This window comes from Gopherus evgoodei, chromosome 2, assembly GCF_007399415.2.
Source record: "Gopherus evgoodei ecotype Sinaloan lineage chromosome 2, rGopEvg1_v1.p, whole genome shotgun sequence".
Taxonomy (NCBI): Eukaryota; Metazoa; Chordata; order Testudines; family Testudinidae; genus Gopherus; species Gopherus evgoodei.
The window spans coordinates 91,359,195-91,374,252 of NC_044323.1; the positions used below are offsets into that span (position 1 = coordinate 91,359,195).

The 15,058-nt window shown below is 41.8% G+C and overlaps 1 protein-coding gene across 1 annotated transcript in view; it reads left to right on the forward strand.

Annotated features, from left to right (window-relative positions):
* Window positions 1–15,058, forward strand: part of EEPD1 (endonuclease/exonuclease/phosphatase family domain containing 1) — a 97,127-nt gene that overhangs the window by 36,526 nt on the left and 45,543 nt on the right. Inside the window, exon 2 of the mRNA XM_030551356.1 lies at window positions 9,178–9,229. Coding sequence (XP_030407216.1) covers window positions 9,178–9,229 — 52 coding nt within the window. The remainder of the gene's footprint in view (window positions 1–9,177; window positions 9,230–15,058) is intronic.

The following is a 15,058-nucleotide window of genomic DNA, read 5'->3' on the forward strand; positions in this document are numbered from 1 at the left end:
GAGGGGGCTGTATGGGGCCCCCGGAGTCCAGACCCCTGCATTCCCATCCCCCCAGAGCCCTACTGTGGGGCAACCCCCAGGCACCAGCCCCCCTTCCCCACAAAGCTGAGCAGCGGGGCAGCCACTGACCCAGACACCAGCTCTCCCGGAGCCTTTACTTCCCCCATTTTCTTTACTGTCCTGCCGGGGGACCTGGTGTGGTGCAGCCCTGCCCTTCCTCGCCGTTTGCCAGAGCTGGGTCTTCCATGCCCTCTCCAATCCCTGGGAGAATGAACATCAAAGAGCATGCAGCCTCCAGCCCCGTCAGGCTCGACCAGAAATTCTATGGAGGAAACAGGGAATTCTGTGAAATTCTGCATTGTGCAGTGATGCAGAATTCCCTCAGGAGTAATTTAATATGAATAGACTTAGTGGCATTTTTTGGATTGGTATTTGTCAACTGTACTGAAAACAAAGACATTAAAGGTGACTTTTTATGTATGTTGGTTAGAGAAGGGGATAGGTATCAGCATTTCCGTTTGCTGATATGCAATATTATACTTTTATGCCACCTGCATCAAAGGGGAACAAAGGTTTGCTCCTACACAGCAAAAATCCCATATATCTGCAAATTTGCTGATGGTCTTGGGATGCCCTCTGTAATGATTAAGGTAGAGTTAGATCAGAGAAGAGGCTGATCAGTTTTGGTAAGTATCATCACAGATGTCAGTACCATGGCTTTGCATCAGTGTGTAGTGAACAGACATAGGAAGGAAAAACAGAATGAAGACATGAGAAGAAATGTCCCCAAGAAGGCCCAGGGCTTAGGAAACAAAAATGTCTGCTGGCTCTGACTGCACATCCCTAGTGCTCCCTGCCTCAATTTTGATGAGGACGGAGAATCTGTATTGTTTTCATTCATTTTAACATCCATTCTTGGGGCCGCACAGTCCGAGCAGTTTTTTGTTTTTTGTTTTTTTGCTTCGGCAGTTTGAGTGGCTTTCTTTTTTTTTTTTTTTTGCTTGGAGCAGCAAAAGATGGTACAGTCAGCCTTGTGTCTGATCTTCTTCCTCTGGAGGGATGGGAGAGCTGGTCGACAGACAGCCTTGCCTTATAGGAAAAGAATATAAGGTGCTTTTCTCTCAAGTGCTGCTGCTGCTCCAGTCCCTAGCAGGAAAAGCCAGAACCTGTAGAAACTTCCCAGCCAGGCATCTGCTTCTCCCACTTCACTCTCCCCTGCCTGATGAGTCTTCCTTTGGGCAGAGAGGAGAGGCACCTACAGGGGGCAGTAGGAGGAGGAGCTCACCTGCTTTAAGCAGAGAAAGAGGAGCTGTGGTCCTTCCTTATTTTGACCCCTGGTCCTCTGATTCCTCCCTGGCCCCTCACCTCTCTGATCTTCCTCCGATTCCACAGTAGCTTGGTTCCTGAAGTACCCATACTGGTGAGCATTCCCTTACCAGTTGCTGGACCTGGAGTCCTCCATTATTTGCTTTAGGAAATGAGTTATTTGCTGAGGAGCATGAATATTGCCTGCCTTGGAAAGTACTCGGGAATGCGCAGTCCCAAATGGTCTTAATGGGAGATCCCTATTCCCAAAGTCTCTTGAAGCGTTCCAGCCCATTAGTGGCTAGCTTTAGATTCCCAGTAATATTTTGAGACATCTTTGTGAGCATTTCTCACTCACTTTTGGAATGTCTGGAAGAAGTTTGCTCTTCTTAGTCTTGGTATCTCCCTCTTTATGTTCATGCATGCACATGTGTATCTTCTATACGAATCATTCCTGTGTTATTCCAGTTAATGGCGATGCAGCTCCATTGAAATCAGTGAAGTTAATCCAGTGTGAATCAGGCCCACAATAGGATGTCCCTGAGGCCTGCAAAATTAAATCTCCTTGTTTGTTGTACATAAGAGTCGGGGAGGGAACAGGAGAAAGAGAGAGACAGTCTGCGACTCTGTTGCCTGTAGCCCAGAAGTAATGGGTTGGGAACGTAGGGAACTGGGAGGGCAGCACAGGATACCAAAGAGCCATGTAATAATTGAAATGGAAAAAGAGAAAAGAAAAAATGTTTCAGTTGCTTCCTCTATGCTTGTAGAACCCACTGGGGAATGTGTGTTCCAGATTCCCCCACTAGGCTATAATCCATATGAGTTGATACAGCCCTCAGCTACAGAACTGTTACTCTTTAACTCAAGTTGTAGGACTTTTTTATCCCTGGTTCAGTCCTTGGTGTGTCTTGACTCAGTGTGCAGTAGCTGCTGTCCACTCCCATAACATCCCATAACATCCCCTGGACTGAAACATAGTTACAGGGCCTTACTTCAAGAGTAGTTTGGGGGGAGGGGGAGTTGTGTGATGTGGAGAAGTTTGTGGGTTCAAGGTGGACCCTTTGTTACTACTTAATGTAGCTTATTTGTGGTTGAATGGTTTTATATTATGTCCATGATATTTAGGTGAGGATGACTAAGTACATTATACTGCAAAATGAACCAGAAAGAAGAGAAATCAAGTGGCGTTTCTGTCTGTTAACTTTAGTCAGGCTTGTGTGCTGACTAGTGGAAAGTATGAGTCTTCTAGAGAAGCTTAATCACTGAACCAAGATTTATAACACTGCAGAGTGAATTGAGATCAATTTATCTAGCTGCTGGATAGCAAACTGGGACCAATAAATAGCCTAGTGTAGAAAGCAGAAATTATTGGACATGATCATTGCTCTTTACCAGACTTGTACTGCAATCAGTGCAGTAGTAAGAAGTAGTCATTATTGGCTGTCCAATAAGTGACACTGTTCCAAGGTTACACTGAGGTTGGCTGCTTTAGAGAGAAAAAGTGTGATGTGTTTTAATGATCGCTGGACTGACATCTCTGGGGATTGATCATGCTCTGTGTATTCACAGAACAAGTGTGGCACAGATAGCTATGGCATAGGTAGCAGAAACACAAGCTTCTTCATGTTGCCTTGACAGTTTGCCTCAAACCTGATCTCCCAGAACCATGTATCTACAGTCATACCTCCCAGCTCTACTCCTCCTTAACAAGAAGCTATGTTCCCTTTCGTGAACTGTGCCCCAGTCCTGCAAATACATAACCACATGAATAACTTTACATGAGTAAAGCTGTGGAGGCACTTAAGTATTTGCAGGATTGGTGGTTGAGGCCAAGAATTTTTAAATTAAGTGCCTAAAATTGGACTCCTAAGTCCATGTGTAGGTGCTTGAATAAGTGACCTGATTTTCAAAAGCACTGGACTCCCAGTAAAGACACTATATTTCCAAGTTGAAGGTGCACAAAGAGCCACAGGTAAATGTTTTTGGGCTTCCTTTTTTTAACTTGGAAGGAATAGAAGGAAATGGTCTATTAAAGAACTCCCCAGCTAATGGATTGTAGCCAACCCAGTGAGAGACACTGCCCAGTGAGAAGGAGCAAAGGCTGTATCTTTGACGTCTTCCCCAAGAAATGAACCTTGATATAGTGAGGATTCAAGTTTGAGTTTACCAGCACTGACTGTCCTGGAAACCCCACCCCCCAGTGCAATATTAGGGTTCATCTACACCGCACTAAAACCCCCTCAGCACAGAGTCTCAGAGGCCTAAGTCATTTGACTCTGGCTTGGGCTGCAGGGCCAAAAATTGCACTGTAGATATTCAAGCGTGAGTTGGAGCCTGAGTTCTGGGACCCACCCCGCCTTGGGCTCTCAGAGCTTACGTCTACACTTCAGTTTTTAGTCCGAGCTCTATTCAGCTGATCTGGGTGAGCCTCAGAAATAGCATGGGTCTTTATTGCAGTGCAGACATAGCCTTAGTGGAAACAGTGAGGTGCTGTAGAAGAGACTAGAAAACTGTTGCCTCTTTTAATTCTATAATAAAGAAGCTTCATGTTGGTCCTTGGCTGCTGAATAGGACTATTGCAGCCCTATAAATCAATCGGATGAAGGAAACTGATCCCTCTCCATGTAAACACCCTTTTGGTCTAATTGAGTACATTCAGTTTTAAATAAGAACACGTGGCGGGTCGGAGGAATTCTAATGGGCTTTTGTATAGCAAGGAACCAAAATAGCATTGTAGTAGCATTGTAGAAGAGAGTATGCAATAACAGAGGGACCAATAGTGAGATTGGCAATTGTAATGACAGTTTGGCTCATCTCTCTCTTTCAGCCATGGAAGTTCAAATTATCTACTGAACTCTACAAATAGGTAGAATCAGCAGCCGCCTTAAGTATTCATGTTGCTTCCAATGAGAAATTAAATGTTTTATGAAGATTACAAGCAGCTAGAGAATTAATGAAAGTAATACGCATATTAAGTATCTTGTGCTGCATTATATGCCAGGGAAAGGCAAAATCACAGTTTGCATTATCGGCAGTGTGGATCTGAGTCTGATCTTTTTACTGAACCACTTCGTTTGTCTGCCTGATCGCACTGAACTTCTAGTGAACTTATATAAAGGAATTCCTCCATATGAACTCTCTCACATTCATCCTGTGCAAGCTTAGAATATTAGTGATTCATAACTCAATGGTGCGGGGTGGGTGGGTAACTGGATAGGGAACCTTTAACTAGCTACTAAGCATGGAATTCAAATCCAGCCCAGATATATAGTGGCACAGTTATAACTGTACTATTACAACTGCCTAGTGGCCTAGATGCAAGTTGATGGTTCTCAATCCATCACCCAGTGGATGCACATCACTGGAAAAAAATCACTATCTAATTATTGCCCTGGGTGACAGTCACCTCTGAGAGGCCAAGAGTTCAGTGGAAATGGAGTTCACATTGCCTGTCCAGAGAGGTGGCTTCTCCAATATTAAGATGTATTCATGGTGCCTGGTGAGGAGGGTTGTACTGCCGTTGCCAGTGCTGTACTTGTTCTGTGAATAAGTAAAGAACCAGGGTGTCAGTGCCAACTTCTTTCACAACCTTGGAATTCACAAGCACATTTTAAAATTTAAATAAATAAATAGCATTAGGGACAAAAAATAAGGTAAACAAGAGGCAGTGGGTCTGCACTGGTTTAAAAGCATTTTTTATTGAAAAGCATTCTTTGCTCAATGCTTATTTGCTCAGCTCTGAGCTTTCCGATAAGTAGGTTGAAAGGTTCTCTAATTTCAACATTGCCTGTTCCTTAAGTACCTCTCTCTACTAGAATGTTACTGTACAGCATACTCAGTAAATCATAGTAGATATCCACATTCCTCCTACTCTTACAGCAGCAGTGCATTAGAGCTATATGTTTTCTCTGATGTACTCCTTTGGTGGAAGCATATTAGTGTCTGAACTGTCTTTATCAGGATACTAGCCCTCTCTGTATATAGACCTGGCAGACCTAAAAAGCATTATCTGGAACTGTTTTATGCTTCACTATACTTAGTCATTGTGAAATTTGAAGAGGTATGAAATCTTGAAATAAATTAAAGTAAAGGCAGGTATATTTAGGGTTTAGAATGGGTTCTCAAACTGGGGATTGGGACCCCTCAGGGGGTTGCGAGGTTATTACCTCAGGGGTCGCGAGCTGTCAGCGTCCACCCCAAACCCTGCTTTGTTTCCAGCATTTATAATAGTGTTAAATATATTAAAAAGTGTTTTTAATTTATTGGGGGCATGCGCTCAGAGGCTTGCTATGTGAAAGGGGTCACCAGTACAAAAGTTTGAGAACCACTGGTTGAGAACATGACAATTCTTAGTGGAAGGCATGGAAATGTAGTGAAAAGGGCTTGATTTAACCTTGTGTCATGCCAGCTTCTGTTACAGAAGTGCTTTATATTTGGAGATACATATATACACACACATAGTTAATAAATAAGATGCCAGTCAAGAATATGCAGCATAGTTCCAGGGGTTTGTAGGACAATAAAACTTCTGGTTGTACACTGCAAATGGCTTCCTCTGGCACAATTTTATGCATCAGTTCCTAGCATGCCTCAGAAGTAAATCAGTTTTTAAGCCTTAAATACACCATTGTGACTATCCAGAATCATTGAGTCATTTCAGCAGTGGCTGTGAACAGCATTCCCTGCTGCGATGCAAATACATGGGTATACTGATGAGAAGTGGAGCTTCCTCAAGGTCACATGGACAATTTGTTAAGTGGCTGGCTCTAAAACTGGAAAGAAAGCATGGTAACCAGAGTGGTAATATCATCATAATGCAAAACGCTGGTGGTGGAGAACGTTCTTGTTCTGCCAGGAGACTTGCAGTCAATTATTGCAATCCCTAAGTAGACACACATTTCTGCTAGGTGGCATGTCTGAAGCTACTGATTTATTACGTACTCTGGCTAGCCTTCAGTCCATGGAGCTTTGACTGTATGTTATACCCGATGTCTACTGGTAAAGCCTTGACTGTACGTTATACCTGATGTCTACTGGTAAAGCCCCATGAGGAGGAAAAAGTGCAAACAATGATTTTGACTTCTCCAGTGACCCTGCCGGTACGGTGGGTGCAAAGTTTGCACCTGCTGCCCAAACAGGTTTGAATTGAGTCCAAAATGTGAAATGGCCAGCACTCTTTATAAGTAATGTATATAAAACAGTACTTAGGGTTCCTTCGGAGGTGAGTTTGGTATAAAACGGGTTTTTGGACTTGAAGTTTGCAAAAAAAGGAGGGGGAAATGATACCTGATTCCTCACTGTTATACTAATTTTTCACTGTAAAGACACTGGAAACCCATAGAGCCTTATCTGCACCAGAGCTCCTACCAGTTTGATTAGAAATGCAGATGAACTGAGGGTACTATGCATGGGATTTTTTCCTAAAATTCTCTAGTTAGACAAGCCCTGAAGTGGCCAAGATTTCTACTTCTCTACAGGTAGGATAATGCCCCGACATTAGTGTTGCCAACTTTCTAATAGTACAAAACCAAGCACTCTTGCCCTGACCCTTCCCTGAGGCACTGCCCCTGCTCTGCCCCTTCTTTGAGGCCCCACCCCCACTCGCTCCATTTCCCCCTCCGTCTGTCGCTCTTCCCCACCCTTCACTCACTCGCTTATTTTCACCAGGCTGGGATAGGGGGTTGGAATGTGGGAGGGGGTGAGGGCTCTGGCTGGAGGTGCAGGCTCTGGGGTAGGGGTTCAGGTTGCAAAAGGGGGCTCTGGGCTGGGACAAGGGGTTGAGGTGTTGGAGGGGGTGTAGCTCTGGCTGGGGGTATGGGCTTGGGTGGGGCCAGGAATGATGGGTTTGGGATGCAGGAGGTACTCAGGGCTGGGACAGGGGGTCGGGGTGGTAGAGGGAGTGCGGGATGGGGCTGAGAGGTTTGGCATGTGGGAGGGGGCTCTGGGTTGGGGCAGGGGGTTGGGGTGCAGGCTCTGACTGGGCTCTGAGCTCTGGGGTGGGGCTGGGGGTTGGGATTCCGGAGGGGGCTCTGGGCTGGGTGCGGTTGTGACTGGGGTGTGGGATTTGGGGTGTGGGAGGGAGCTTGGGTGGGGGAGGGGCTTCCGACCTAGGGCAGGGGATTGAGGTGGGGAAATACAGAAAGACCTGGATTTTAGCACACTCTTTCAGCCCCATTTCCTGCTAAAATGATGTTGAGCTAAGTTGCCTGATCATTGTGGATGAGTCCAAATTGTGCTAAATTATTTTCAAAACCACAGTCAAGACTACAAAACTGAAATATATACAGACTAAGGGCTCCCTGCTCCCACTGGAGTTGAGGATAATTGCTCAGTACCACATGGGATCTGGCCCTAAACTAGCTTCCTCCTAGCATCAAGTATAATGGGTTTTTTGATGTTTAATGTGTCTTTACCGTCCACTAACCAGCCAACTGTGTTCAGAACCAATTTAAGGGGAATTATGGTAAACTGACCTAAAAGGCGCTTGTTTAGTTTATAATCTCTTCTCTCATGAAAGATCAAACAGAGCCAAATCCTCTTGTGGTGTAAATCAGCATAGCTCCTTTGAAGTTGATGCCCATTTACATTAGAGCTTGACCATAGTCTTTGCTTAATTGTCTGGATGAAAAATGAGAGTGTGTTTCCTGTGAACCTTGAGTTAATCCCCTGGATTTTGTGCATATCACGCTCAGAGTGGGGGAAAAAAAGTCAGTAAACATACAATAGCAATTAGAATGGGATAGGAATTTGTACTAAAAAGGCAAGTGGTTTGACCACTGAATGCAGCAAACGGATAGTGGGGTAATTTCCATATAATGTATTCTATCCTGATTAAGATGATGATGATGCCAGTGTAGATATGGGACCTCAGTGCATGCCTTCACCTAGTGATGACTTCACATCTTTTATTTGTCTTTTAGGGCAAATACTGCTTGTCTTACATAAGTCCCATTGAAGTCATTGGCATAGGATGAGCGAGATTTAGCCCATTATGGGCCATCAGTGATAGGTTAAATAAAGAAGAGTTTTGTGTAATGGTGAGGGAATAAGGCTTTGAATAGAAAAGGGGTAATCATATACACTGGACTCTTGCTAGAACACGGGTTTGGGATCCATGCGCGATACTGCGTTATCGTGGGGACTGCATTATAGCAGGGACCACATAAAATGAATTGCAATTAAAGTAATTAATTAAATTTGGGATCCATGGCTACGACCACGTTGTATGTGAATTCATGCTATATAGACATGCATTCTAGCAAGTGTCCAGTGTACTTCTTTCCGGGCAGTTTTCTTTGTGTGTGTGTGTGTGTGTGTGTGTGTGTGTGTGTGAGAGAGAGAGACTTGTTTCTCCCTCCCTTAATGTCTTGAGCCCAGTTCTGTCTTAAATATTGTAACTTTTGTATAGTGTCCCAAATATCCAGTGATGGATACCATGGGAATTGGTAACTTGTCGATATCGAAGAACAAAACTGGTTAAAAAGCAACTGCAGAGATGTAAACGTTTGGATAGAAAAATGACCGTTCTGTTAAATACTTCTTCAGTTTTTGTTTTGAAAAGATCTTTGTGTTGTTTTAAACTGTTCAGAAGGGATGATCAGTGTGACTACTCTTATACGGCGAATTTGAATATGCTTACTAATTTAGGAACAAAAAAGTCTATGTGGAACAGCTATATCAGATCAAGCAAAGCACGTAACAGTGCTTGTCCCATGATTAATTGTAAGACTCCTGCATGCTGCATCATGTAACAGGCATTTTAAACCTTTTGAAAGAAAAAAAAAATAAGAGCAAGATTTCAATCTTAGTATAACTAGTGCTTTGGAAATGTTTGCCATTAAATGATTCATTTTTTGTGTTTCTCTCTTACAGCATCAAGCTCTTGGCAGTGCAGGAGCTGTTCGATAGAGATGCTTTGGAAAAGGTATTTTTTTAACCTTTTATACAACAACAACAATAAAATGTATTCAAGCTCAAATCTTTTCATGTCAGCAGGGTTTCCAAACTTCATGTGAAATCAAACAGCATAAAACATAAACAAGTAGGACTTCTTTTCAGTTTCACAATACATAGAGTCAGAAGGACAACATTTGTTCCAGACCGATTGTATTTTCCGGAGGCTTTTGTACTTTATAGCAGGATTTGAAAAGAAATCTCTCTCTCTAATCTGTTTGTAGGAGCATTTCCAAAGCAATTTTCCTAGTAGCTAGTTGAAGTACATGGTTTGCAAAAAGAGTGAGGAATGTCCAAAGAGGTCAGGAAGACCCTAATTCTGTACTACATCTCTTTGGAGCCTGACGGGCCTGGCCAGGGCAAAAGTGGCTTTATGCAGAGGTAGGAGCACTGTTGTAGAGAGGGCTCCAACAATTTGGCTACTCAGAACAAGTCTACAAAACATGGCGTTTAAGACAACGGCAGTTGCTGGCATCCAGTCTACACTAGTGATCCCGACAGTGAAGCTGTTCTGGTGGCAATAAAGGAAAATTTGTAGCATAAATTTCCTATTGAGACAAGGCCAAGAATGTACCAGAAACAGGCCACTTGAGATCTGAGTGAGCAGATTTAAGGAGCCATACACACCAGAGCCAGGCTTTTCATGTAAATCATAAAAATCCATGTATTTATAATTATTCCAGCTTCAGATCTTTCAAAAATACTAATCTGTTCCATGGAGAACCAGACATCCTATTTGTTGTCCAGTCAATTTGCAGCTGCTATAGCCTGCCCTGCATTCATTTCCTATGATCAATATTCTAGAAATACTGGAAGATATAGAATGAATGTGTGTAGAGAACTACCTCAGTCCTGAACAACAGGAACAACCCTTGGTATTGCGTGCAGAGGGCCAGCACAAGTTGCGTCTGTGTCATGAGCTTTGTTTTTGCACAGGGTGAGTTTCACAAAGGGCCTTAACCACACCTCTTTAAGCCAATGGGGGTCATTTCATTGGCTTCAGTAGACTAAGATCAAGATTTTTGGTTAAGGGCATCAAATATCTGATCCTTCTTTCTTTTTATACACCCACGCACCCATTATATATATAACAAACAAGCATATGATGATGTTGTTGTTGTTTCTGCTAGTGGATCTACTAGTGTCCCTCTTTGAGGGTCAGTGGACTTTTAATTCCACATGTCTTTGGCAGACCTCTGTTTACCTTTTGGCAAAATGCCTCCTTAAACAAGACCTTGCAAGAAAGGGTGACCTCAGTGTGGTGTGACTGCCGAACAAACCATTGTTTGTAGCTTTGCAGGAAGTGCTTCATAAAAGCTCAACATAAGAAAAATGATGTTTCTAAATTGAGCTCTGTGACTATTTTATATCTGCTTTGATACTATGCCAGGCTTAAAGAATTTAAAAGGCCAATTTATCCCCCTGGAAAATAACAGTGTTGTGTTATATATGTACAGGAACATTTTGCACTCCCCATCCTTCTCTTTTTAATTTTTTTTTTTTAAGCACACATCACTAGAATAGTGATCTCTGTGCTTTCTACTTAGAGTTCCTCTGTGGAATATGCAACTCATGTTGTCTTTTAAATCACTATTTAATCCTATAGTGTTGTAGAAATAAAACAAAATACTAAATATCTTTTACTAATCTGTATGCCTTAGATTTCTTGTATCTAAAGGTGCTTGGATGGTTTTTTTTTTTTTAAACTAACTGAGTTTAAGAACAAAGGTGTTTTTCCTTTAATATGTTTTCTGGCCTTTGTCACATCATCTTACTGGGTATTCACTAATATATTTTCTTTAATTTCAGGAGCCTAATTTTTCATGTCTTCATACAGAATCCTGTGTTGATTTTTAAAAGAAGGGTGAGATATACTTACAAAGGTTTTAAGTGAACATCTGTGGAGGAGGAGGAGGAGGAGAAGAAAGAGCTCCCCCTCAGTCCAACAGAGACCTGTGCACATGCTTAAGTTTGCACATGGTGGAGTAATCCCACTGAAGGCAAAGTCTCATGGAAGTGTGTAAAGTTAAACACGTGCATAGGTCTTTGCAGAATCAAGGCCTAGATATGGGAAAACAACTGATCAGGCAATAACTATTAACAGGGTTTTGTGTCTTTTTAAAAAGATTATCTGGATTTTGGGGAGATGCTTATTAAAGTGAGGGGCTGACAGCACTGCCTTGGCTCACAGAGTGGGGATAGGAGTTAGCAGTTTCTCAAGCTATGAACATAGCATCTCCTTGATGGTGGTAGAATCAAAACAGCATGTGATAGCCTGATTCAGTATGTCAGGTTTTGACACACATTCCTTTAAACACAAGAAAAAGAGCAAGATAAAGATCTGACGGTATATTTAAATTATTTACCTTTATATTTTGATTTTTCAAGAGCAAAATTTGGGTTTGTTTTTTTTTTAATCTCATCTTTATTTATGTTCATTTACTTTTTGCATTTTTCTCAGATTGGACAATAAATAGATTAGTCAGTTTTACTTTCAGGTAATCGTAGACTAGAACAGTGCTGCAACATATGTGGCTTCGTACATTGTGAAGAAATATTTGTTTTTTATTAAAAAAAAACAAACCTGTTATCAGAATTAAATAATAATAATGGAAACATTTACACAGTTCTGAGGTTTTGTAGCAGTTTAATTTTAGAAACTGGCCGAATTTGGCCTGACAATGCCCTTTTAAGCCAAAAAATCTGCCACAAGGATCTACCTGAATTTTAAGGATTACTTGGGAACCCAGCCAGGAGGTGAAATTGTCTGGATTTAGCTAGAGCAAGTTGGCTATTGCAACCCTTACTCACACTAGGTAGCAGTTATTTCACTTGACTTCAATGGGACTGTTGACACAAGTAAACGATACTGAATGTCAGTGAGAATTGTAAAAGTGGACTCTAGGAGGAATATGGGCCATAGCCTGCTCCTATTGAAATCAGTAGAAGAATTGTTGTTTTCAATGGAACATTGCCCTGTCATTGTGTCGTATAAGAAGAGCGAGTCCTTAACCAAGAATTTCCCCCAGTGAGCCCCTACTACAACTCAAATCGAGACAGAGAGAGACTCTTAAGGCAAGCCCATTTGTTTTCCTTTTGGCCCCAGTCCATCAGAACACTTCGGTTCATGTCTAACTTTAAGCATGTAAGTAGTTTCATTGACTCAAGTAGAATTCACGTGCTTAAAGTTAAGCATGTGCTTAAGTGCTTTACTGGATCCTTAGTAAGTTCTAGCTATAAGAAGCATTTTGTCATATCTTAAACCTCCAAATCTGTCTGTTTCTCCCTTATTCGGCCTCAGCTTAACCTCATCTGTCACAACAGTGGTGCTTATTTGGCAGTATAAACTGTAGAACTCACAGTCCTTTGTTTTGAAAAGCGCTTCTCTCTTTTTGTCATATACAGGCACATATGGGGAAATCATGAGATGATTGGGTGTGGTAGAAAGGATTTAACAACATGAATTTCTGATGGTTGCGTTGCTCATGATTGGCAAAAGTGCTTAGAGGATTTGAACTTTGAATGAAACCCTGGAGGAGATTGGTTAGCAGGCAGAGCACATGTGAGCTGTTTAAAGGTATGTGATAAATCCAATGTATCACATAGCTCTCCAGTGTATCACATGGATATCACCACTGCTTAGGCATGGTGTGGGGGTGTGTACTAGCTACCTTATCTAAATTTTAAATATTACAACCGTAATACAGTCCCTAATTAAAGATGAGTAACTCTTGGCCAGTTCACATTAAATAAATATAGAGAGAAAAAAATATCCCCTTAAGGGAAATCTGCTCCTTATAGTTTAAGAAGAAATCTGTTTAGGTAGTCAGAAGATTGAACTGCACAGCCAGCCAGGTGACATTCCAGCTCAGCTCCTGTTTTTACGTTCAAACCCACGAGCATTTTGCTGTGCACAGCAAATATGCCAAAATTATTGTGCTGTGCTCATTGGTGCTTTGAAGCCAACAGAACATGCAGGAAGAAACCTCCCTGGAACTTTTCTACCTCTGTTTATAAAGCAAACAAACTTCACACACAAATTCTCATGATGGTGAAAAGACTATTCTACTCCTCCAAAAACAAAGATGCCACTGGTAAAAAAAAAAAAAAAAAAAAATCTGGGCCAGATCATCAATTGGTGTAAATTAGCCCAGCTTCACACACCAGCTGGCACTCTAGCCCTCTATGTGTTAACAATGAAATGCTGGTATACTCTCTGTTAAAGATGCTTCAGAGCTCCATTTTCCCAGTAAGACATGTTTTGCCACACTCACTGCAATGCAGATCCACTTTTTGCAGTTGACTGGAATAGTCAAATCCTGAAGCAGACACAGTTATGTGGATTGTATGGTAGTTCCAAGGCCATACAGAGGCACTTGCATAGTTTTTAAATTTATTTTCCCCAAAAAAGAACATAATTTAGGGCATGTGTACGTTATGGGACTGATCTAAAGCCAACTAAAATCAACGGAACTCCCATTAATTTCAGTGGACTTCAGCATTTAAATTTGATGACATTGGCATGTGGTGATTGCTATGTGTTTTGTTTTGTTTTTTAAAATCTTCTTTAAAAACCTCTCTGGAGTTCAGTAATATCAATTTTGATCCTTTTATTTTATCCTTATTAAGATTATTTCCAGTTCCATATTGATAATTTGCCAAATATTTTCCCAGTTGGGTCTAAGATGTTAATGATGTTGGGGCCTTGATCCCATTTTTCACTGAGATTTTGTAAGTCTGTAGTGTAGAATACTATACATATTGTAGGCCATTCCTTTCCTAATTGTGTATTAGTAGGCTTGCCCATCTGCTGATACACTGGATTGTATGATAAAGGACTCTGATATTTACACTGCAGATATGTCAGGGTTGCCAGTTTCTTGTCAACTATTAGGGTTTTACATCTTAAGATAGTGTGGTCTGTTCAGTAGTCTTTTGAAAGTGTAAGGTCAACTGGAATGTATGGATGGCTTAGAAATGAATTGTCTAGCCTGGAATGAGTGATGTTCTTGAGGGGCTTCCCCAGGCTGGGGTGAGAACTGGATTAATGTACAGTGGAGTTCTTACTACAGTTAATATCCAGTGGACTTGATAGCTGAGTTAAGTAGAGGTATGTGCCTGTTCTCTAAATGTCAGCATCCTTTCTACTCTGACATTTTGTGTGGGGATGTGCATGGAAAGCTAAATGATAAGAGATATTGATCTGGTAGGTCCTTTTCCTCCTGGCAGCCCTGTCTTTCCCCCCCTCTCCTCCCCAAATCATGAAGGAGATGGGGCTGTTTCAGAGATAGGGCTGTTCCTTTTCCCATAAAAAGAACATAATTATCTTGTTTTAAAACATGTAGCATTTATCTGCATTGATGACAATCCAAAAATCCAAGATATATGTTCATTCTATTTTCACTCTACTCAGCAGTGAGAAGATTAGTTTGGGTCATCTTTGTGCACTTTTGTATTGTGATGTGATCCAAATTTAAGTGAAACCAGGTTGAAAAGTGGGGCACACATCTTTTATGCCCACTTCTTTGCCAGTGTGAAACAGTAGACGTTGGGATCGATATTTTGGACGCACCCAGTAGGTGTGACCATTCCTGTTGATGCAGAATCCTGATACAGACCCACAGAGGAGTCAGTGAAATACAGTGGGTGTGGTGTTGAGCAGGCTGGTTTATTTACCATAACCCTAATGTCAACTGCATAGCAATTGATTCTACATTCTGTTTGCTCGATAGAAATGCCTTTAAGTATCGAGTGCTGCATATTAGCATTACTAGGCGTTCCAGGGAAGGATCCAGAGGAT